The following is a 23,535-nucleotide window of genomic DNA, read 5'->3' on the forward strand; positions in this document are numbered from 1 at the left end:
AATAATGCAAACAATCTTAATTTAATCTAGATACAGGTACTTTATTTACAAATATTTAGATTAATAGCATTTTGTTACATCAAATGAAGAGTACAGCAGTCTGAATAAATCCTGTCACAAAAACAATAAGACCCACTGTAAGTAACTTTGGGAATCAGGGTATTGCACCTAAACAAGCCGCAGTCTTCAGTCTGTGATTGCTACCTTAGATCCCAATGGGTGGGCTGTTTGTTTTGTTTTTGTAAATATATACACACACCAGCAGGTCATGGTCCCTGGGCGAGTCCCTTGTGATGCAAGTGTAAGCAAAATGGATCACTCTAAGTCTTTAACAGAATATACCAACCTACTCCAGGAATCTTGTTTTTTAAAAAAGTTAAAGACAAAAACAAAGATGAGTCCACAAATTAACCAAATCCTATTCTCTGCACATTCCAGTTTTGGCTTTTATTTAACAATGACTATACAATACTCTGGTACTACCACGTTTACAACCCAGAAAGCTCTATTTTTCACTTTAGTGTCTGTAAAGAGGGATTTAAAATGTGTATTTTAAACACAACAGTAGAGTTGAGTGCATTTTACAGAATATACTGAGGTTTACCTATCCTACTTCAAACAACTTCTCAATTCCCAGCCTGAACCATAAACTCAATCAGAAATCAATTAACAGAAGTAAAGAACTTGATAAAACCTAAGTTTGTTGTCTACAGAACTAAGATTGTTTCCCTTGCAATACAGTATTCTTTCAGTGGCCAAACCACCGGGGACGAAGTAAGAACTTACTCTGCATTAGCACAAACACTGGAACACCGTTAGAAACATTTTCCCTTTTACAAAACAATTTATGCCAACATGACATAAAATAGACCCTCATACTAAGAACACAAGGGATAGCTTAAATTATCTCACTGTAGTGTTAAAAATGCACAATTTAAAATCCCTTAACAGCAGACCTGTGGTTCTGGCTGTCTGGTTCAGAATCTCACCATTCCAAGAAGATAAAGGTATAAAAGCTTAAAATGTGCAATAATAAACCCAGCCTTTTTTCTTTTTCTATACAGTAAGGCAAGAAATGCAGCCTGTAATGCAAAACGTTTACAAAAAGAGAAAAGCAGGTTAGCACATTGTCGATTGCACAAGAACAGTTAAGAAAATCAGCAGGTAAGCCACAGTGCAAAGATGGAACAGAATCTGCTAGTGTTAATCCTCTCACGCTAGGAGCTCTTTCCAGCATAATGTCCCTAAACACTGCCAGCACCAAAGGGTGGAGCCAGTATTACTTGTGAACTGCAGTTGTGTCTATTTCCTTGTGTGAAATGGAAGCGAGTAACATGGTCACATATAGGTCATACTGTACAAACTGGTATTTTATACTGTTCCAATGCCAGTAATCAATTTATTTTCTTCATTAAAATAATATACACAGAATGTATTGTTAGTTCGGTTCCTTCAAATTTTATACATATTTACTTTCTGCTAAAGAGAAAAGGATAAAATGGTATAAAAAAAAGATAAAGCTATTAAGCACAAGAGAAAAGATAAATGGATATTTTCCCTGTGCAAGGCTAAGACAGAAGCAATAAAAACGCTTCTCTAAAGAGAAGCATTTCTTTCTCCTCAAGAAAAATGCCACCCACACAACAGGGAATTTATCCGACAAAAACAAACAAAAGCAGTTATAGAACCCCCTCTCTGTCATCAGAAGTCGCTTCACAGCAATAAACTTAATGGTTACAACAGACATACTTGAACAGTTAAAGATGGGAGAAAGGCTTAAGATACCATCAAAGTAAACCGTACAGTGAGACAAAGCCTTGCCAAAAAGAGGGAGGGGTAAAAATCATGAAGTCCAGCATCAGTGCTCAGTTTAAATCATGTGTTGGTGACATACCTATCACGGGGACAATCAAGGGGAAAAAAAAAAGTCTAGATTTACCATGCAGGAGAGATTACTCTACTTGCCTTTGATAACCTGATTACATCTAGTTGTTTAGCAGTTTAGTATTGTGTTAAACTGTTTTTACAACAGAGTTGTTTTTTTCCTTTTTTTTTTAATTAAACCCAGTAAGATGTACAGAAGACAATGAAGCAGTAAAAAGTACTGCTTCCAACAGACAGAGGTGAAAGGTCAAATGAGAGCCACGGCAAAGAGGTCACTAGCAGCCACAGCCTTCTCTCTGGGGTTGGGGTTCACTGGTTAGCCGGCCTCCCTGTGGGGCTGAAGGTTTGTGTTGTACACCAGACTCAGCAGCATTCAGATCCAGGCTTCCGTCCTGAATGTTCTGATAGATTTTCTTGGCAGCCTCAAGGAAAGCATCTTCTACGTTTTCTCCCCTAAGAGGCAATTAACAACTTGATTCGAGAACCATAGCTTTCTAAAAAGATAAGATGTTATACACTGACCTTTTGCTAACCTTTAGTCAACTGCCATGATGTCTTCAACTTAGCCACTGTCATCTAATAAGAGATTACCAGAGGACTGAGCTAAGAGAACAACATGGGAAAATATTTTCTGTGGAAAGCATATAAACATGGTACTAAGAGCTGTTTCTACAAACCCTATTTAGATAACTGTATGTGTTCCAATCATTAAAATGATATATGTCAATATATAACAATTTCTGTAATAAGAGATGGTATTCCAAACAGAAATGAAATATCTCCAAATATGCAGAAGAGGATTCAGGATTTATATGGTCTGATTCGCCAAGCATGGACGTGTACTGTTTTTATCAGGCGATAGTGACATATTCCTGCTTAGCCATGTTCAAACTTCAGTTCCCTTAGGACTAACAGTGCAGATGAGGCTAACTAAAAAGGGGCTAGCTTCTCACCACTGCAAGGAATTTCTGGCTTAATGAAAAACTACGATGGGAGTCCTGGGGTTCAATTTTGGACACAGAATAACAATTAGAAAATGTTGATTATGCTTCTGATTATTTTTAGACATTGAGTATTTCCTTAAGTCATGCTTTTTACTGTGATCAGAAGTATTAAATGAACAGGGTGACCAAGCTTGGGTCCAAAATGTCAAACTCAACCTCGGTTGTGAAAGTCAAACATTTTGAAATGTTAACACAATTTCATTTATTAACCTGGATTACCAGTGGGCATAATCAAAGTACAATCTTTTAGGTAGAATAACAAAAAACATTATTTTTAAATGTGAAACAGGAAGCAAAGGGATGTTTTACTGGTCTTCCTGCCATAAACATTATATATTATAGATTATATGAATATATACATTATATATTTTTCATATATATGATTCTGAGAAATTTCAATGTAATTGAAAATGATCTACTAATTCTAGCCATACTTACGTTTTTGCACTTGCTTCAAGGAACAATAAGCCTAAAAATAAAATTCAGACTATGATTAGGACATTTGAAATTAACTCACAAAGGCATTCTCTTCAGTAACATTGGAATAAGTTTCTCATGAGATTTCAGTACTCCTTCCTACCACAGTATTTTACGAAAGGGTATCTGTCTAAGATGGAGGGAATCTTCTATTTGCCATTAAATAATTATACTAACCCCAACATGAATTGCAAATAAAAAAACACATTTTGGGGGGCCAGCCCCATGGCCGAGTGGTTAAGTACGCATGCTCTACTTCAGCAGCCCAGGGTTTCGCAGGTTCAGATCCTGGGTGCACACCTAGCACCACTCATCGAGCCATGCTGAGGTAGCATCCCACATGCCACAACCAGAAGGACCCACAACTGAAAATATATACAACTATGTACTGGGGGGCTCTGGGGAGAAGAAGGAAAAATAAAATCTTTAAAAAAACCAAAAACACATTTTGGTATTTCCTCATTCTTGAGATGTGAACAGTTAGCATTAAAAAAAAAAGTTGTCAATCTGCACTATCAAAATCCCACTTTCCTTAGAAATTCTCCAAAAAAGCCATTAAAAGTCTTAAAAGAAACCCACCGTTTTCTTCAGCAAACTGTTTGGCTTCTTCATATGTAACATCTCTCTGTGCCTCCAAATCTGCTTTATTTCCTATGAGAATTATTACCTAATTTGTGACCAAAAGAAAACAAAAGCAACCATTTAAATCAACCATGAAAATTCTGAAATCCAAAAATCTTGATAGAAAAAAAGAAGTGGGCCAGAAAAGGAAACTAAGTACTAGCAATTATCCACCAGACAGGACAAAAGAATCATGAAGTCACTAGTATTAAGAAGGACCTCAGCAACCATCTAGGCCAGAAGTTGACAAACTCTCTGTAAAGGGCAGGGAGCATGTATTTCAGGTTTGTGGGCCACATATGGTCTCTTTACACATACTTCTTTGCTTTTTGTTTTATTTAATAACTCTTTAAAAATGTAAAAGACATTCTTAGTTCACAAGCCATTCAAAAACAAAACAGCCCATGAAGCAGACCTGGTGTGGCCAAAGATTATGATTTTTCTGAGTAAGATTACTAAGGATCCACAGACAAGCTCCAAGGGATCTGTGAATGCACTGAAATTAAGCACAAAATGCTATAAACAACGACATTCCCTGGAAGTCTGTGGCTTTCATCAGATTTTCAGAAGTTTCGGAAACCCTCAAAAAGTTTAAAAACTACTAGTTCTACTCCTTCAGACTACAGTTAAGGAAATTAATGCTCAAATAAGGCAAAGAGACTTGTCAAAGGTCACTTAGTGAGTCAGTGGTAGGAGGGCATTAGAACCCAGGTAGAAAACTCAAACTGTGACCTTCAGACAAATACTAACCTACCCCACACTGTCCCTAGGCTAGCAACTGATGATAAATGTCTGTGTATCCATGGGGACATTGGAGGTGGGAGGAGGGGGTGAATATGAACACATATTCAGTGAGTTCAAATCCAAGGCAAAATATCATACACCTATATGACTTTGGAATCATTTATACAAGTGAAGTTAGGCCAAAGTTAAAGGCAGTCTGAAAAGTTCTAAGAGTGTGCAGCCTTGAGAAATAGGGCTTTGGTTTTCATTGGGGGGTCAGAGGAGAGATTTGTGGATAAACTGTCTCTGTCTATATATAAGCTTATTTGACACCAAATGGTAAACCTGCCCTCCTTCCAAACAGATGGGGCAATCCAGATACAGATACTTTAAGAATGGATGGTTTCAACTAAAAGGAATTTCCAACATTAAGTTTTTTTCATATAAAATTATGGCCTCTGGCTCTCCCGTGTCCAATAAACTAAATACCTATTTTGACTTGAACGTGAACTTTGAGCAAAGACAGCTGGGTAGTACAACAGAAGTGAGCATTCTTCAATCAGTGTGGACAAGTGCCCACTGAGGAGGGAAAGAAGTTTTCACATATAATCCACTAGTCTTTTAAAGAATAAAGTAACGACACAAAAAAGGAAATCAACTTTTTAAAAATTCAAGTAGCACAGGGCCAATGTAAGACAGGTACTCAAAACAAGAAACGTTTGCTCAGTAGAAACACTGCCTCCTCTCCCAATTCCTTAAGAATTTCCAAACCATGCTTCCTACCATCCTGAAAGGAAAGACATAAAGTGGCATGCTAAAAAGACAGAGGTACAAAATACACCACCAATAAGAGAAGGTATGTAACTACTATGTAAAATCAAAGGCAACTTTATAGAAAATGTCACATTTGAGCTGGACCTTAAAGAAGAGATTTTCTTTCCTCTGAAGATCTGGTAAGATTTCAAGAGGTATAAATGGGGCAGGAAGGACATGACTAATTTTTTATTATACTCCTCTAAGGACCCTCTACAATGAGTTTTTTGTTTATTTTATTTTAACGTTTTACTTGAAGTAACTATAGAATCACAGAAGCTCGTAAAAAGCAGTAGAGAGGTCCTAGCAACTCTTCGCCAAGCTTCCCCAATAGCAGCATCTTACAGACTTACAGTACACTCTCAAAACCGGGAAACTGGCACTGGTACAATCTGGAGCCCTGACTCAAAAGTTCACCAGTTTTACACCTGTGTGCATAGTTCTAAGCAGTTTTATTGCGGGTATAGATTTGTGTCATCACAGTCAGGATACAGAACTGTTCCATCACTACAAACGAACTGCTTTGTGCTGCCCTCATTTTCGTCAACTCACACCACTCACTCTCCACCCTCATGGCTAACCCCTGGCAACCACGAATCTCTTCTCCATCTCTACAATTTTGTCTTTTTCAGGATGTTTTATAAGCAGAACCATCCAGTACGTAATGCTTTGAGACGGACTTTTTTCACTCAACATAATGCCTCTGAGATCCATCTAAGTTGCTGCATGCATCAATACTTCACTCCTTTGTATGGCTGAGGAGTATTCCACAGTGTGGATGCACCAGACTGCTTAACCATTCATTTACTGACGGCCATTTAGGTTGTTTGCAGTTTTCGGCTATTGCAAATAAAGCTGCTATGAACGTTCACCTATAGATTAGTATGGCTACCTAGAGTGGGTTTAATGTGACAATGGATGTGAAAGTTCCAGGCACACTCCCTGACATAACAGGCAGACCATGTTAACTGACCCTCAATGTGATTAAACTGCTGTTCCCTGGTAAAAGCTACCCTTACCATGAGTACTTATTTACTGAACCAGGCATCTGCCAGGTGCTGGAATGCAAGGCTTAGTGAGACACAGGCCTCGTTCTCAAGAAGTTCGGAGTCGGTCAGAGCTCAGTGCCTTTCCTCTCATGTTCCCCCCCAAGAGCATCTACTGAAACCATACTCATCCCTAAAACCCCAGCTCCAACACCACCTGCTCTGTAAAGCTTGTTTCTCCAGATGGCACCACTCAGCCCAGGCGCCCCCAACACAGCACCAGTCACTCTTAGATTTCACTCCCTTTTCAGCATAGTTATTTCTATACCCGCAGGTCATCTCCCTGCTCGATTATAATCTTTTGTGGGCCAAAGATCCACATCTGTCTCTGTATACTGCAGAGTCTAGCGTGGTGGTTGGCCTTTAAAATCTCAGTATCTTCTCAGTCTGGCTACAAAGCTAATTTTTTTAAGCATGCAGAATTCTTTTTATTTTTAATGGAAATTTTACTGAGATAGTTGTAGATTCACATATACTTGTAAGAAACAATACAGAGACAACCCTTGTACACTTTACCCAGTTTCCTCCAACGTGACATCTTATGAAACTACCATAGATCCTTCCCTTTTAAAGTGATAGTTTCAGATTTCACAGTCGCCGCTTGACAGGAGATCATCACCCCATTCAGAGCTTTCTCTTTTCTTTAACCACAAACATGAACAAAAACTATAAGATGCGAAACTTGGGGTAATTAGTACCAAAAAAAATGTTAAGTTTTCTTCAATTAATTTAAGAATAAAATAAAGATTTTTCTCATTCTTGGTATCCAAATACAATAATCCCACTAGCAAATGGCTTTCTTTTTCGAGTTAGCTTAGATCTTAAATTTTACACATAGGAGATGTCATTTAACTTACAGTATTCGGATTGGTGAGATTCCGTGCATCTGTCAACCAGCTGCTTAAGTGGTTATACGTACTTCTTCTGCAAAAATCAAAGTTTACATTTGTGACTGCCACATACAACTGCCATTTCAATAGAAAAAAAGGCAACCAATATTTAAGATACACACTTTAATCAACAGATTCTAAGAAAGTATTTGCTTTGACTAGATTGTTACTCTAAAGAATAACAGTTGTGGATGCAAACACATACTTTTACTAGCCAAACCTATTATTTTTAAATTAATAATTCAATATCCAACAATTCTCCTAATTGTCACGAATAAAATGTTTACATTTAAAAGCAGATCCATAAACAGACCAATAAGCAAGCAAAGAACAATAGAGAAAACTGATGAAAAACAATTCTGAACTCAGAATTTCCAATCTGACAAAAAACTAAAATTACTCTGAAATCATCCAGATTTTCAATCACAAAATGGAGAAAAAGTTGTACCAAAATGTCTAACCAATAACACATTGAATGGGAAACATTTTTGCATCTGTCTTTAAATTTTTCAAATTAGAAACCAAGATAGTCACACTACTGTAGACTGATATAAAATTCACCTTTCCAGGGCCAGCCCAGTGGTGCAGCGGTTAAGCGTACACGTTCCGCTTTGGCGGCCCAGGGTTCGCCAGTTCGGATCCCGGGTGCAGACATGGCACCACCTGGCAAGCCATGCTGTGGTAGGCATCCCACATATAAAGTAGAGCAAGATGGGCATGGATGTTAGCTCAGGGCCAGTCTTCCTCAGCAAAAAGAGGAGGATTGGCAGCAGTTAGCTTAGGGCCAATCTTCCTCAAAAAAAAAAAAAAAATTTCACCTTTCCTTAAAAAGTAAGTTAACTACAACAAAATAAAAAGTAGGTTTAAAAAAGCATTTAATACATTTGACTGGAAATTCAAGTCCCCAGATATCAGAGGGTGAATTTATCCTAACTCTGTACTCTTATTTACCAGCAGCTAAATCATTTTGGGATTCAGACTGCCCCTTTTCTCCACTTCTCCAATCAGGAGTTTAAAAACTCATAGGCTCATTTGCACTAGCCAAGTAGGCCCTAAGATAGCAAACAAATCCAAATAGTTTACAATATTACACACAGTGTAACATTAATCAGACTTTACCAAAGGGGTCAAAATAATTAAAAAAAAATTTTTTTTTTTTTTTTGAGGAAGATTAGCCCTGAGCTAACATCTGCCACAAACCCTCCTCTTTTTGCTGAGGAAGACTGGCCCTGAACTAACATCCGTGCCCATCTTCCTCTACTTTATATGTGGGATGCCCGCCACAGAATGGCTTGACAAGCAGTGCGTAGGTCTGCACCTGGGATCTGAACCTGCAAACTCCAGGCTGCTGAAGCAGAATGTGCGAACTTAACTGCTGAGCCACTGGGCTGGCCCCCAAAATAATAAAATTTTTGAAGGTTAAAAATGTTTCTGAATTATATAGACTCAAGAGAACATTAATCCATCTTACTCATTTAACAGATGAGGAAACAGAAGCCAACAAAGATTTAAATGATTTCAGAGCCAGGCCTAGAACCCTTTATATGCATGGTGTCCTCAAAGTATTTTGAGTTTAGCCTTGTGAATATATTCCATGATCTCCAGCTGCCAATGCTCATATAAACTTTGATATGCCAAACATTTAATCCTTTCCCAGCAGGAACTGAAAAAACTCCTTACTCAGACTCTCTTTTTACTGTGCTATCTCAAATTATATACAAATCACCAATGAAATGGCAAAAGAGAGGTCACACAAATCAAAACTTTTCCCCAATGTCTCAAAATTTTCTAAGTAAACACTGGTCAGACATCATTTTAAAAGAGCACAAGCATTATCACTGTTCAATATTTGTAGAACTGGCACACCTTGTTTTTACAAAACAGATATCTCTTGCTTCGTGCACAAAACCTTAAATAATACAAGTCCAAAAATATTTATACCAATTATAATGAATTTTAAAATGTCAAAGCTGACAGCAACAGTGAATTACATACTGCCACCACTTTGTTAAACAAAAAATCTACACAACCTTCGCAAGTAGCATCAAAATCATGTAAACCATATGATATACATGTACCATAACTTCTATAATGATTCTGGTAATTGTTTCGTTATTACTTTAAAATTCACCATCATAATTTCAAATCTATAAATATAGTACCATCCAAATATTTACTAATTGGTGGTACTAGTGCTAAAAAAAGAAAAAAAAAGTGCTAAAATATCCCTAACTTTGGCATAGATGTTAGATCTAACATATCAAAACTGATATAGTCAAACCACCACGAAAAGCTGTGATGCCAATTTAGGAAAGCACTCAGTAACAATTAGAGTTCATGCCAAGAATAAAAAACATTCCTAAAGCAGGGACTTCAGTTAGCAAAATGTCAAGGATAAATAATAGAAAAAAGTGGAAAAAGAAATCAGTGTCATGGCTGTAACACTAACGTCAATATGAAGTATCACTGAGTCAAGACAGCACCTGTCTAAAGCCTGAAGGACTTTTTCTCAGTAAGTTTTATTGGGATACAACAAACAGACTATAAAGCTCATCCTTTTTTAGTATATTCACAAAGATGTGCAATAATCACCACTATCTGATTATACAATATTTTCCTCACCCCCAAGAGAAATCCCACATCCAGTAGCACTCACTCCCCACGCCGTGGCAATCCACTTTCTGTCTCTATGAACTGGCCTATTCTGGATATTTCATATAAATGGAATCCTACAACATGTGACCTTTGTAAAAGTCTAGCTTCTTTCACTTAGCAAAATGTTTTCAAGGTTCAGCATGTATCAGTGTTTCTCTCTTTTTAACGGTTGAATTATATTCTATTGTATAGATATACCATACTTGTTTATCCATTTATCAGTTGCTAGACATTTGGGTTGTTTCCAGTATAAGTACTTTTTGACGACTTGAACAGACACAAATTTTACCAAAAGTATTCACTGTGCTTAAAAGGTATGTTTAAAAGCAAAACATATACATGTATCAAACCATCACATCGCACACCTTAAACTTACACAATGCTGTATGTCAATTATATCTCAATAAAGCTGGAAAACAAAACACACAAAATTGGCAAAAAGTGCTACAACACTACTACAGACTGATATACTCTAAGCACACATCACCATATTTAAATTTTATTAATAATGCTTGGAGTTTTTAATTATGTGAAGTCTCTAGAAGGCACCTCTCATAAAAGGATATCCTGTACAGATGGCCAGGTTTTCAAATAGTCTTCCCACAAAACTATTTACTGATCATGTTACCAATTGCCTGGCTATAGTGAAGAGCATTAACGCTGTTTCAGCCTGTTTTGCCCTGAGACCACCCAATTCTAGAATTTAGTGAAACTTCAAGCACTATAATTACAATCAACCACTATCTTTTTTTTTTTTTTTGAGGAAGATTAGCCCTGAGCTAATATCTGCTGCCAATCCTCCTCTTTCTGCTGAGGAAGACTGGCCCTGAGCTAACATCCGTGCCCATCTTCCTCTACTTTATATGTAGGACGCCTACCACAGCATGGCTTGACAAGCAGTGCCATGTCCGCACCCGGGATGCGAACCGCTAAACCCCGGGCCACTGAAGCGGAACGTGCGCACTTAACCAGTGTGCCACAGGGCCAGCTCCTCAACCACTATCTTTACTCTAAGGCAACATTTCCCAAAGTGTGCTCCTCAATAAAATAAGCTTAGGAAACATCAAATTAAACAAAGTTAAACAATTTCTTTACTGCAGAACTTCTCAGGGTCCCAATATACTAATGTGCACTGTGACTCTTCAAGAGGAAACGGTATAAAGCATTTCCCAAAGGAAATATGCTTGAAAGTCTAATTATCAGTTGGTCCCACCCACCCATGCCTACTCCCACAAACAGTGAGACAAGAGTCACACGGCTTTAGACTATCACTTTGCATTAATATGAAAGGTGACCCAGTTCATTTTCTAGCTTACAGTAGACAGACAGCACAGGGTTTAATGAAGTGACACAAGTTTCCATGTTTTACAAAGTCAAACATTTATGGTCCAGTTTTGTTACTTTATATGAAGTGCTCTGAGTTTCCAGAAATAGTCAAACTGAAATAAATTTAATCTTGCTACTTGAAGTATTGTAAACCACTTCAATCCTTTTTAGGACAAAAAAGAATTTAAGTAAATAAACAAATACTCAAAACACCTTCAGATGCAAGCATAAGAACTTTTTATAATCTACCAATTTGGATTAGCAACACTACTTAATTCCTTGCGTGGCCTTATTTTGCAAAGGGGCAAACTTCGACAATAGAGACTGAATAGACTAACTCCTGAAGACTTGCTCGCTTTCTACTGAAGTGAAAAGAACAAAGTTTGGTATAAAATATTATTTCACCTCAAATAATTCAACTGATGCTTCTTTTCAGAATAGTATTCTTCTATTAGCTTCACCAGCATCTCCTAAAGTTTTTCTTCAGCATATCCACACTCAGAAAAGGAAATCAACATGTTATATCAAGTCTTACACAGCAATTTAGAGAAGAAATCGTCAAAACCCAAATAAGTTCATTTACAGTCACATAACTACAAAGAATTCCTAAATCAATAAGAAACCACGCTGCCTAAAGTAGATTTCTTTTTTCAGGTATAAAGGTTAAAAAATTATCCGTCTCTTACCTAGTGATATCATAGACCATAAGCGCTCCCGCAGCTCCTCTGTAGTAGCTTCGTGTAACAGCCCTAAACCTCTCCTGTCCTGCTGTATCCCAAATCTGCAGTTTGATTTTTTGGCCACTAACTTCAATTATTCTTGTACCAAATTCAACACCAATTGTGTGAGGACAATCAGCCATAACTGTTAAGGAGGAAAAGAAATATAATATAATATTCCAACTTCCAAAAAGCTTCAAATTAAGACTAGTGGAAAAAAAAATCCACTGGATAATCAAATGACTTATTAATGCTTGTAGGCTATAAACAGGCCAAAGCTAGGACTAAAAAATAGAAAAAATTCAGCAAAAACCCAGAAGTCACAGAAATGTGACTGGACTAGAACAGGGGGCAGCAAATTTCTATCAAGGACCAAATAATAAATATTTTAAGGTTTGTAGGCCAAAAGGTTTTTATCACAACTACTCAACTCTGCTGTTGAGACACAAAAGCAGCCACAGAGAATACATAAAATGGACACAGCTGTGTTTCAATAAAACTTTATTTACAAAAACAGGCCACTACTGGATTTGGCCCACAGTCCAAAAGACAGTTTGCTGTCCCCTGGAATAAAAGAATCTGTAAGTTAAAAATAAAGATTTTAATAAATTCTTCATAATACCAACATTATATTATACTATTTAGCCCTCTGACAATCATTACATATAACAAACCAATCAATGGTTTTAGGACTTCTAGGAGCTGTTACTCAAACAAATTTTTATCCCAGAAAACATTATCAAGATCTCAAAGAAAATCAAGCTTAATAAATACTTATAATTATATATTGGCAAGTTATATATGTCTAATCCAATATGACAAGTTTGTTAGTCCTTTCCTTGTAATTAGGACACTGAAAACCTAAATCCACTACTCTCTGGTCCAAGTACACACAGACCACTGGACTCAGCATCAAAACGTTACAATAAGGAAAAAAATACCACAGAAAAAATTTCAACTCTATGGAAACAATTTCAACGATATTTAGCCTATCAGTTTCATAAAACAAAATGGCCCCTTCTGCTACCACCCAAAACAGAGTTGTACTTTGAATCTTAATCAACTGGTCGTAAACGTAGAAAGAATTCGATTTTAAATATTTCCAACCTATTATTATTTAGTTGACAAATGATATACACAGCAAATTTCCCCTAATAAGATAATTTCTGTAATGGAAAGTCACATAATAAAAAAAATAAGATTATTTAAATTTGACACTATAGTATACATTTTTTAAAATTAAGTTTTACCATGAAAAATTTAAACAAGTGAATCAAACTATATATAGCATATAAAAATCAACACTACATACAACATGCGAGTATATTTCATTTAATCTGCATCTAATAAAAAAAATCACCTCCTAAAGACAGAAGAGCACATGCAGGAAAAGATTATGTTCAAATGCATAATAGTACACTGAAGATGACACTTTTCAAAAGGTGGGAAAGTGACAATAAAGAATTTACTGTTTTACCTTACATACTGAACTTACATTTTTTTTCTGTAAATTGGTGAAGCAAGCAAGATTTTCCAACTCCCATGTCCCCTGTTTAAAAAAAAGTTTCAAGTTGCAATTACATTCCTCGATTTAACACTCTTACAATTATATGCAATGATTGCTATACCTCTTACCATACATATCACAGCGCAAATTTCTGGGACACAGAAAAGATGTATTTCCCTAATTCATAATGAATTCAAAAGATCATACAGGTCAGTTTTCATTGTGATGTACAAATTGACTATGCCTAATATTTGGCAGTGACAGAATTTGGTTATAAATTATATTAATAAATAGCCACCAGTGGGGAAGTGCTTTTAAACAGAGAAACTGTTGTAACAGTATTTTTCACTTTGAGCTATTTCAAGGTTTTATACTGTTTTTTCCCCTTAAACCCATGCATAAAAGCAGAAGACTCCTAGGAGTAACAAATATGGCAGCATAAAAGAAGCAGAAATAAGTTTTGGAAGCTTGACTCACTACATCCCAACCTATCTCATAGTTCTTATACTTCTTATAGAATTCCACAAAAGAAAAGAATGTACATTACATGAAAACCACAACAGAACAGATGTTATCCCTGACTGTACTACAGCAATTTAACCCTTGGTGAAGGAAGCATTATAATAGCTGCATAAGCTCAACATTAAACCAAACTGTTCTAACGTAAAGAATTAACTGAACTGAATTCAACTGTGCTCCTACAACTATACTTGGATAAACAGTATTGTCTTTTAATTTAAGCAAAATCTTCTTGAAACTTAAGGGGAAAACCACCAATATTATATTGTATATACATTACTGCAATTATTCTAAATCAATGTTCTCTATCAATTTTTGGAATCCAGGGGGCTCTAAGGGCTTTCACGTTATTTTTGGAATGTATCAGCACTCCTAGGAAATTAATCTCATTCCTAGTGTTAACAAGCTTTCAAGTGGCCCTCAAGAACAACCAGCATCACTTCAAAAGGTACCCAGCATTGTACTAGAGAAGTACCAGGGCCACAATGCAAAAGGTACATTGCTAATGCAAAAAATAAATCTTATCAAAGGAGCTTTAATTTTGCAGGGAGAGAATCATTCACTTCTTCCAGAATAGTACGTTAAATATTAGTATTTAAATAGTTTGTATATTAACCCTCTTTGGAGAACAAGAGTGTAAGTTAAATAAACTTACCGATAATAATATATTTAAAGATGTAAGAGTAGTTGTACGGTGCAGTTGCCATGGTGGCACTAAAAACAAAGAAAACTGTTACTTTAGAAGTAAAGTATATACAAGTTATCCAAGCTGATCATTACTATCCCTTTAAAGATCTACAAAACAAAGCACATTTATTAGAAACAAAATATTGGTTACAGTAAGTCAGAATAAAACTGCATTTCCCAAATTGATCAAATGCACAAATACTCTTGGATGAACACTGCTTTAACATTCTCATGTATTAGCCACAGAAATATAAGAAATCATTTATATCAAAACAGTTGCAATATTTCACTTTAGGAAATATCCAATAAGAAATGCTACTCTGGAAAATCTCAAACAAGGAAATCTTTATAAATTTAAGATAAACATCATCACAAATAGTCCTCCTTCCCATTTAAGGTCCCCATCCCTGTTAACTGATCAAGTGAATCAGTTATGGCCTACTCAGTCAGAACTCTGATTTTACAACCGAATGTCACAAAAAGTTAATTTATAAACGCAAAATATTTTTACTCTACTTTAAATCAATGGTTAGCATACCATCCAAAGAAAGAGCAATCATATTATTCCCCCAAAAAATTAATGTCAAAATTAGACAAAACCACATGAAACTGTTGTTCTTAGAAATTTTTTAAAAAATCAATTACTGGCAATTTCATATGGCTCAACCTAACAGAGGATTTGAGGATTAACAATGTATCAAATGTCTGCTATTCTAGGAGCTGAGAGAAACAATGGCATAAAATATTACTTGTCATGGTAAAATCTGAGTGTATGTATTAGAAGATATTTCAAAAGATCACAGTCCATTCCTTTCCCTTAGATAGACTTAACCTAAAGAATTCTAATTTCTCTCCTACTTTTAATAACTTAAAAAACCACACCAATTTATTCAAATGAATGCCTTAAATGTGTCAGACACTGTGCTAGGTGTTAGAGAAACAAGAGGTGAATTCTAAACTAGTAATAAAGTCAAAAAAAGTTTATTCTCAAGTCAGTTTTCAGCTCAAGGAAAGACAAAAATTCTTCATATATATGAACATTTAACCCCATTTTTAAAATTTTGATTTCCAGCATTTTTTTAATCCAGTTTTTAATGTTTTGGCCAACTGTCACATTACACAAGCCAGATATTTGATATGATTGGAGATATTCATTTGCTGAAATTAATAGCTTACTGTATATCATATTTCAAATAAAATTTCTATATAACAAAATTTAACTGTAGAAGAAGTATACACTTAAGTGAATTACTGTTCTCAAAGAAGAGGAAGTTGTTAATTATGGTAAATTATGAGACAATCACTTCACACAAGATAGTCTTTTCACTTAGCTGTATAAATTACATTCAACAAAAGTGGATGCCCTGCTACCCATTCCACCCTGACATGTTGTAACACATTTATAATCAGTCTTTGACATCACAAAAAACTCCCTTAACCAGTTCTTTCAGGAAAGGGAGTTTTTCTAGTTAGATTAACTCCTGATTCTGAACATCATAATAACTTCATTCCCTTTTTCCAGACACAGGGGACTCAAAACTTTTATGAATGAACTTGGTCCTCAGGCTAACAACGGTCTGGTTTATTTACCAGATCTCTGAACCAGATCCCAAACACAAGGGAAAAAATAATCTCTCACAATAAAAACGATATTTATGGGTTATTAACTTCTTAACCTGCATTCCTCCCAGACTCTTCTTCTAAATTAATTTTTAACTCCATTCAAACTTGGGGAGAAATAATGAGTTACCTTTAAATTACTGTTTCTCTCATACTCCTCCCCTTCTGATTTCCCTATTTCCTTTCCCTCTTCTTACTGAATGTGTAGCTGTGCATACTTTGCTTCCATCCATTTTATTATGTTAAAACTGTGGCCTTGGGGACAGCCCCATGGCCGAGTGGTTGGGTTTCACGTGCTCTGCTTTGGCGGCCTAGGGTTTCGCCAGTTCGAATCCTGGGCACGGACACAGCACAGCTCATCTAGGCCATGCTGAGGCAGCAACCCACATGCCACAACTAGAAATACACAACTATGTACGAGGGGGCTTTGGGAGAAAAAGGAAAAACAAACAAAAAAATCTTAAAAAACAACAACTGTGGCCTCTAACAATCCAATGTCCACTTGAAATGCCGAATGGCTAATCAAGAAATTATATCCAAGTACTAATTTTGTGCTTGCTAATTTATCACAGAGCATTCATTAATTACATATCTACTGAGATGACTAATTTTGACAATGTTTTTTAAAATTACCAAGCATTAATTAGTATAAAACACTTCCAAATAAAAGAATGATCACTATTTCAGATTGAATACCAGTGCCTGTCTCCACCTCACCACACAATTTTCTGTTTCAGGTTTCTTAAAAATTACAAATAAAAACCCTAAAAGTATAGTTAAAGGAAAGCTAGTCAAACTTACTAATTTCAGTAGACAAGCAGAAAATATCTAGCACTGCAGCCACTAACACTCACAACAGGACCCCCTTTCTTATTCTAAGGTAAGATATTAGCTAGGTTTAACTATACTCCCATAGTTTCTTGGTAACATTCATGCAAAATTATGTATTTTCAGGAGAGCTATATGAATATATATGTGGCCCCTTTTATACATATTAACTATGCTTAACATTGCTTGAACAAAGAATTTCTCAATCTCATTTCTTGAACATGAAACATATCACTGTTAAGGTAAGGAATGTATTTTTAACTAGCTTTGGAAGGGGAAAACAAAGTTTTTCCTCTCTTACTTAAGGGTGCTTTTGCTTTACTTTGAGAACTCAAAAGTCAAAAAAAAAGGGAGGGTTAGCAAGAAATGTTGGTCTAGTTCAAACACTCTGAAAACATGAGGCCACTCAACACTACAATCTCCACTAATTAAAAATCTTGATAATATTCTGTAACTTGTGCACAGTTACTGGTGTGATTAACATGTACTTTCTTCCATTTTTTTTTTAAAGATTTTTTTATTTTTTCCTTTTTCTCCCCGGTACGTAGTTGTATATTCTTCGTTGTGGGTCCTTCTAGTTGTGGCATGTGGGACGCTGCCTCAGCGTGGTCTGATGAGCAGTGCCATGTCTGCGCCCAGGATTCAAACTAACGAAACACTGGGCCGCCTGCAGCGGAGCGCATGAACTTAACTAATCAGCCATGGGGGCAGCCCCTCTTCCATGTTTCACTAAAGCATCTGAATAAAGTTCACATGCAGATAAGATCTCCTTTAATGCCTTTGACTCCTTTCAGAATGTATTACATTCAGACAACAGGCATCATTAAATACATGATGAACAACTTGCAAACTAATAACACACACAATTGTATAGTTACCATTTATTGGGCACTTAATATATGCCAGGCATGTGCTAACCACTTCACATGCAATCTCATTTAATTCTTACTGCTACCCTTACAAAAGAGTGACTACTACCCTTACTTTACAGAAGAGGAAAGACTCAACAGGTAAGTAACATGCCCAGAGCACACAGCTAAGCAGTCAAGTCTCTACTGAACCTAGGACTGTTTTGACTGCCAAGAACCCCCTCTTAACTACTACACCATCCTGCCTCCTCCAGTTATGTGATATACTATGAAACCCTAAAGTGGTACTTTGGGACACAAATCTTTCTCAGTTCACTCACTTGGTTCTAATTTAATATTCTGAATAAGCAGTATTAAATAATTACATTCAGAGGATACACTGTGACCAGGATTTGTAGATATGGATAAATAATAATAGTAATAATAATTCATTTCTATCTACTTAGAAAAAAGTTTCAGAAGGGAACTAACATTTGTTGAGAGCAAACCATGTGATGATCTGCACTACTTTTCCCTATATTGTCTTATATAATTCTTCCTTAATTCTCACAACTCTGCAGAATCATTATCATTATGTCCACATAAAAACTGAAGAAATGGAGGTTCAGAGAAATTCACTAATTTGGCCAGTGTTACAAAGTCAGTAAATGTCAGAGCTGGAACTCAAACCCAGGCCTGATTCCAGAGAACAGGATTTTCTCCAACTAAGGTAGCTTTTAAAGGTATATATATGTAGATTGATAAAATAAAAGCAAAAACTCAAAATCAGACGAAGATGGAGGATAATTATACTAAAATTTAGGGTAATAGTTTTACTATTGGTGCATGTAAAATTTAGCTCTACACTTCCTGGCTGTCAAGAGAACTGTTTACTAAATCCATATTAAATACTACTAATTGTTGTGTGGCCTCTTTCAAATATTAACTATGCTTAATATTACTTTAACAAAGGATTTCTCAATCTCATTTCTTGAACATGAAACATACCACTAAGGTAGAAATATATTCAAAATGGGTTATGTTATTGCATAAAACTCTGTAACATGCTTTTTTAAAATTTTGCTTTATTTTTTTACTTTATTGAGATTGCATTGGTTTATAACATTACATAAATTTCAGGTGTACATCATTATATTTTGACTGCAACATGCTTTTTTTCACTTAACAAAATCATGGATCTATTTCCAGGCCAATACTTACAGATCTAAATGTTTAATAAATGCATACTAACCACTAATTATTGTTGTGCCAAAAATAGAATCACATGGTCTCCATATACTGAGTCAGACACCTTTCAAAATGAAATTATACAGACATATAAATGACTAGTTTTGAAATGTGCAGATACAGATGTGAAAGTAGGCACTTCCATACATTCTGCTTGTGGGAGTCTGAATTGCCACAACATTTTTGGGAAGAAATTGGTATATTTTAAAATCTTAAAAATAATCCAAATCGCCCTTTGGCCAAGGAACCCACTTAGAAGTAGCCTACAGAAACAAAAGCTTCAGTCCACAGGGTTAAAGGTGGAAGTTCATCTAATGCAGCATTTTGACAGCAAAAAAACTAGAAACTACACTGCCATCAACAGGGAAATGACTGAATAAAGTAATCTGTACTATGAAACAACAAACATCTGGCTTCAAAACTATTTAGGTATATATGTACTAACCTGGAAATATATCAATGATTTTGGTAAGTGAAAAAAAGCATGTTGTAGAGTTTTAAGCAATAGCATATCCCAGTTTTAAATACACACACATACACTCAATCCTATATGTATATAATATGGACGAATATACACCAAATTGTGAAAAAAGAATACATGTGCTGAGAGTAGAAAAAAGGCAAAGGCAAATTATTAACTTTCTTTATATATCCCTGCACTGACAGTATGAGCAAGTACTACATTCACTGGTAATATTCTAAAACAGTAAAGAAAATAAAGGACTGTTAAATATTTTAAAAGCATTTTTATATACAATTCTAATACAAAACAAGTTAAAGAATAAACAAAGGAAAAAAACTCCTATTCATATCTCCAAACATTACTTCCACATTTACCAATAATATGGGGAACATCATATGAAGCTAATCATACAATCGGCCTCAAAAAACAAACAAAAAACATCCTAATAATTGAAGGTATTTTTTCCTTTTTTTTAATAGTTTGGCTCCTTACTGCGTTAACTTATGCACTATGCCTGACTAATCCTTTCACGACTGTCATATATCTACTTTACTCTATTCCTTAGAACATATGATGTTACTGTGTAACTTTTACATAACTGATTCAAAACAACCCAGGAAAAAAGCAGCCCACTAAATATTCCAGGTGATTTAAATTCTGATCTTCATTATTAAAATTAGTAAGCTTTCTTTTTCTTTTTACATGCAAGACACTTTGTTAAGAACACCAAAGCCAAGATAGACTCCTTTTGTGATTCCAATATAAAAATATTTGTTGAGGGGCCAGCCTGTGGCCGGAGTGGTTAGCTTCCTGCGCTATACTTCGGTGGCCCAGGGTTTAGCCGGTTCGAATCCTGGGCACCAACATGGCACTGCTTATTGGGCCATGCTGGGGCAGCATCCCTCATGCCACAGCTGGAAGGACCCACAACTGGGAATACACAGCTGTGTAGCGGGGGGCTTTGGGGAGAAAAGAAATATAAAATCTTTTCAAAAAAAATATTTGTTGAGCATCTACTACTAAACACAAAGCCTTGTGCTAGGCTTTGACAATATAATAATGATAAAATCAAGAACATTGTCCCTGCCTTCGTGGAACTCAAGAACAAGCATCTTGATTTGCTTATAGAACCTCTAAGGTGGAATGCTACTTGATCCGTCAGTCAAGTGGACACAAAACTTTGGTATTTAATCTAATAATTTAATCTAATCTAAATGAGTGATCAATTTCCTTTCCTCAACAATATGCATTCTCTGAAAATAACTCACCCATTTCTGAGACTCACTTAAAAAAACCTTCACTTCTGACAAGCTATTTAATGTCACACTTTTATATAACTTAATGTAAATAATAAAAAAGATTGGATTCCTTAATGTGTTAAGAGAAAGACAAAATTTTCCAGCTAATTATGATGGTATGCTAAGAATAGGAAATAAAGTACTCCAATACTGCACCTCTATTCATAGACGGAAAGTACTTAAGAGTAAAAAAAAAAAAAAACCCCAAACCCTGCACTTACTAAAGTTAAAAGGATTAGTAATACTGAAAAATTTACCAATGAGATGATATGATGTCTGAGATTTGCTTCAAAATAATTTGGTGGAGAGGGTACAGGTGTATATAGATGAAACGAGATGGACCACTGTCGACACTGGCTGATGGGTACATGAAGCTCAATATACTACTCTATTTTGTATATGTTTAAAACTGTCTAGAATAAAAAGTTCTTAAAAAGTAAAATATAGTATCTTTGATATCTCTATCTGTACATTGCTGTCTCCAGACATACCTGGCATTTTTAACCACATGAAAATGTTTCAAGCTTTTTTAAAAAATGAAACATCTTCCAACAGCTCTACTTTTAACATACTCTATTTGCCTTAATCCAAAATTTCCTCTAATAGTACAATACCCTGCACAGTTGAAGTAGGCAACAAATATAAAGTCTTAAACGTGAAACATAAAAAGCAAAAACTTTTAAAACTATAGCTTTAATTCCAAGGAATTTTTTAGGTTATTAGAATGTAAACGTTTTACATCTTTACAATAACTGCCATTTATTGAGTGTCTAATATATCCCACCTACTTTATAAACAATCTTTAATCCTAAAAGCTCATTTTACAGATAAGGAAACCGGCTCAGAGAGATGATACATCCATGGCCATACACTGCTAAAGGGAAAGCTAAGACTAAGGCCCAGGTCTAACTCCACAGCTCTCCAAAGCCACGCTCCTCTCACTGATTCAACAAATATCGAACACCCACTACAGGCCTGGCGCTGTTACAGGCAACGGGGCACTCTCTATATGCTAAGCAACGTGCTAAAGGTTTTCAATGCCATTTAATCCTCACAACAACTCTAAAACGCAGGTACAATTATCCCCTGTATAAATAAGGACACTGAGTCCGAGAGGCTAAGTAACTCGCTTAAGGACACTCAAGTAAGGAAGTGGCAGTACTGGACTGGGAACCCTCGAAAACTGTTAACCACTACATGCCTCAAGGCACCACCAAGTAAAACAGCCTAAGCAGAACTCTGAAGACAAACTGTGGAAAGTCTTGGAGGAAGAGGAAGCGGGAGCTGGATTACTGCAAGGCCAAGTTTATCCTCGATAAGCACATCTAAATAAAAGGCAGCGTGACAATTAATAAAGAAACGAGCGGTCACCTCCGCAAGGGCTCAAATCTGCGCTCTGACACTTGCTGTGGGACCACCAGGAAAGCACCTGCCCTCTGGGAATCCCAGTTTCTTCTTCCAGCAGAAAATGGAAATCTCGCCCTCTCTCCCCCGGGGTTGCGAGAATGAGGAGGGGCAGCGTAGTGGCTGACACCACAGACTGGGTTATAAACGAGCAATCCGATGTCACCCAATGCAAACACAGGAAAAAAGGAATTAAACCGCAGCTCCACTTTAAAAAGCCAGGTCTGTACCCCTGGCCTAACCTGAACGTGGTTAACCCCAGCCACCGCGCAGGGAGAGGCCAGTTTCCACGTCCCACCATCAACCAGCCACATCACAACTTCGAGCCTCAGTTTCCTCGCTTGTAAAATGGAGACAACTCTACTCATCACCGAGGGCTACGCGAAGCAACCCAAACCCACGTGAAGACACCTAAATCCGTGCCCGGCGCACAGCAAAGTGCAAACCATCGAAACACGCTCGTTCCTTCTTTTCTTAGATTCTAGAAACGCCAAAACTTTTGTCTTCTTCGTTACTGCTCGATGCTGCCCGGGCTCTGGGCCTTAGAGGGACTCACTCAAAACAGCACCCCGCACGCACAGACCCCCAGACCCCTTCCCCAGCCCGGGCCCAGGGACGTTCGACCACACCGACAAGGACACCGGAGCGGCTCCAAGATGCCGGCGGGGCTGCGAGGCGCTGCCTTTTGTACTCGGGGCCCGACGCGGCCTAGGAGCCGGGAAGGCGGCGCCGGGGGTGGGGGGCGGCGCGGCCCGCGGGGGTCCACACGGCCGGGGAGGTCTGCGGCCGCCGGGACCCGCGGCGGGGCGACGGGCCCAGGCCGGTCGGGGAGGCGGGCAGGGAGGCCGCGCACACCCTTCCCGCACGCCGCGAAGCACTCCGCGGGCCGCCGAGGAGCGGCGCGGGCGGGCGGGCGCCGCGCGGGGACCCCTCGCCCCCGCACCGAGTCCTGTCA

At 37.0% G+C, this 23,535-nt stretch overlaps 1 protein-coding gene across 1 annotated transcript in view; it reads right to left on the reverse strand.

Annotated features, from left to right (window-relative positions):
* Positions 1–20: 20 nt before the first annotated feature.
* Positions 21–23,535, reverse strand: part of RAB14 (RAB14, member RAS oncogene family) — a 24,313-nt gene continuing 798 nt past the window's right edge. Inside the window, exons 2-8 of the mRNA XM_046667243.1 lie at positions 14,840–14,898; positions 13,654–13,707; positions 12,126–12,303; positions 7,426–7,492; positions 3,945–4,032; positions 3,327–3,357; positions 21–2,337 (exon numbers count right to left, since the gene is read on the reverse strand). Of these exons, the coding sequence (XP_046523199.1) occupies positions 2,160–2,337; positions 3,327–3,357; positions 3,945–4,032; positions 7,426–7,492; positions 12,126–12,303; positions 13,654–13,707; positions 14,840–14,891 (648 nt within the window). The 5' untranslated portion in view covers positions 14,892–14,898 and the 3' untranslated portion in view covers positions 21–2,159. The remainder of the gene's footprint in view (positions 2,338–3,326; positions 3,358–3,944; positions 4,033–7,425; positions 7,493–12,125; positions 12,304–13,653; positions 13,708–14,839; positions 14,899–23,535) is intronic.

The sequence above is a fragment of the Equus quagga genome, chromosome 1 (assembly GCF_021613505.1).
Source record: "Equus quagga isolate Etosha38 chromosome 1, UCLA_HA_Equagga_1.0, whole genome shotgun sequence".
Taxonomy (NCBI): domain Eukaryota; kingdom Metazoa; phylum Chordata; class Mammalia; order Perissodactyla; family Equidae; genus Equus; species Equus quagga.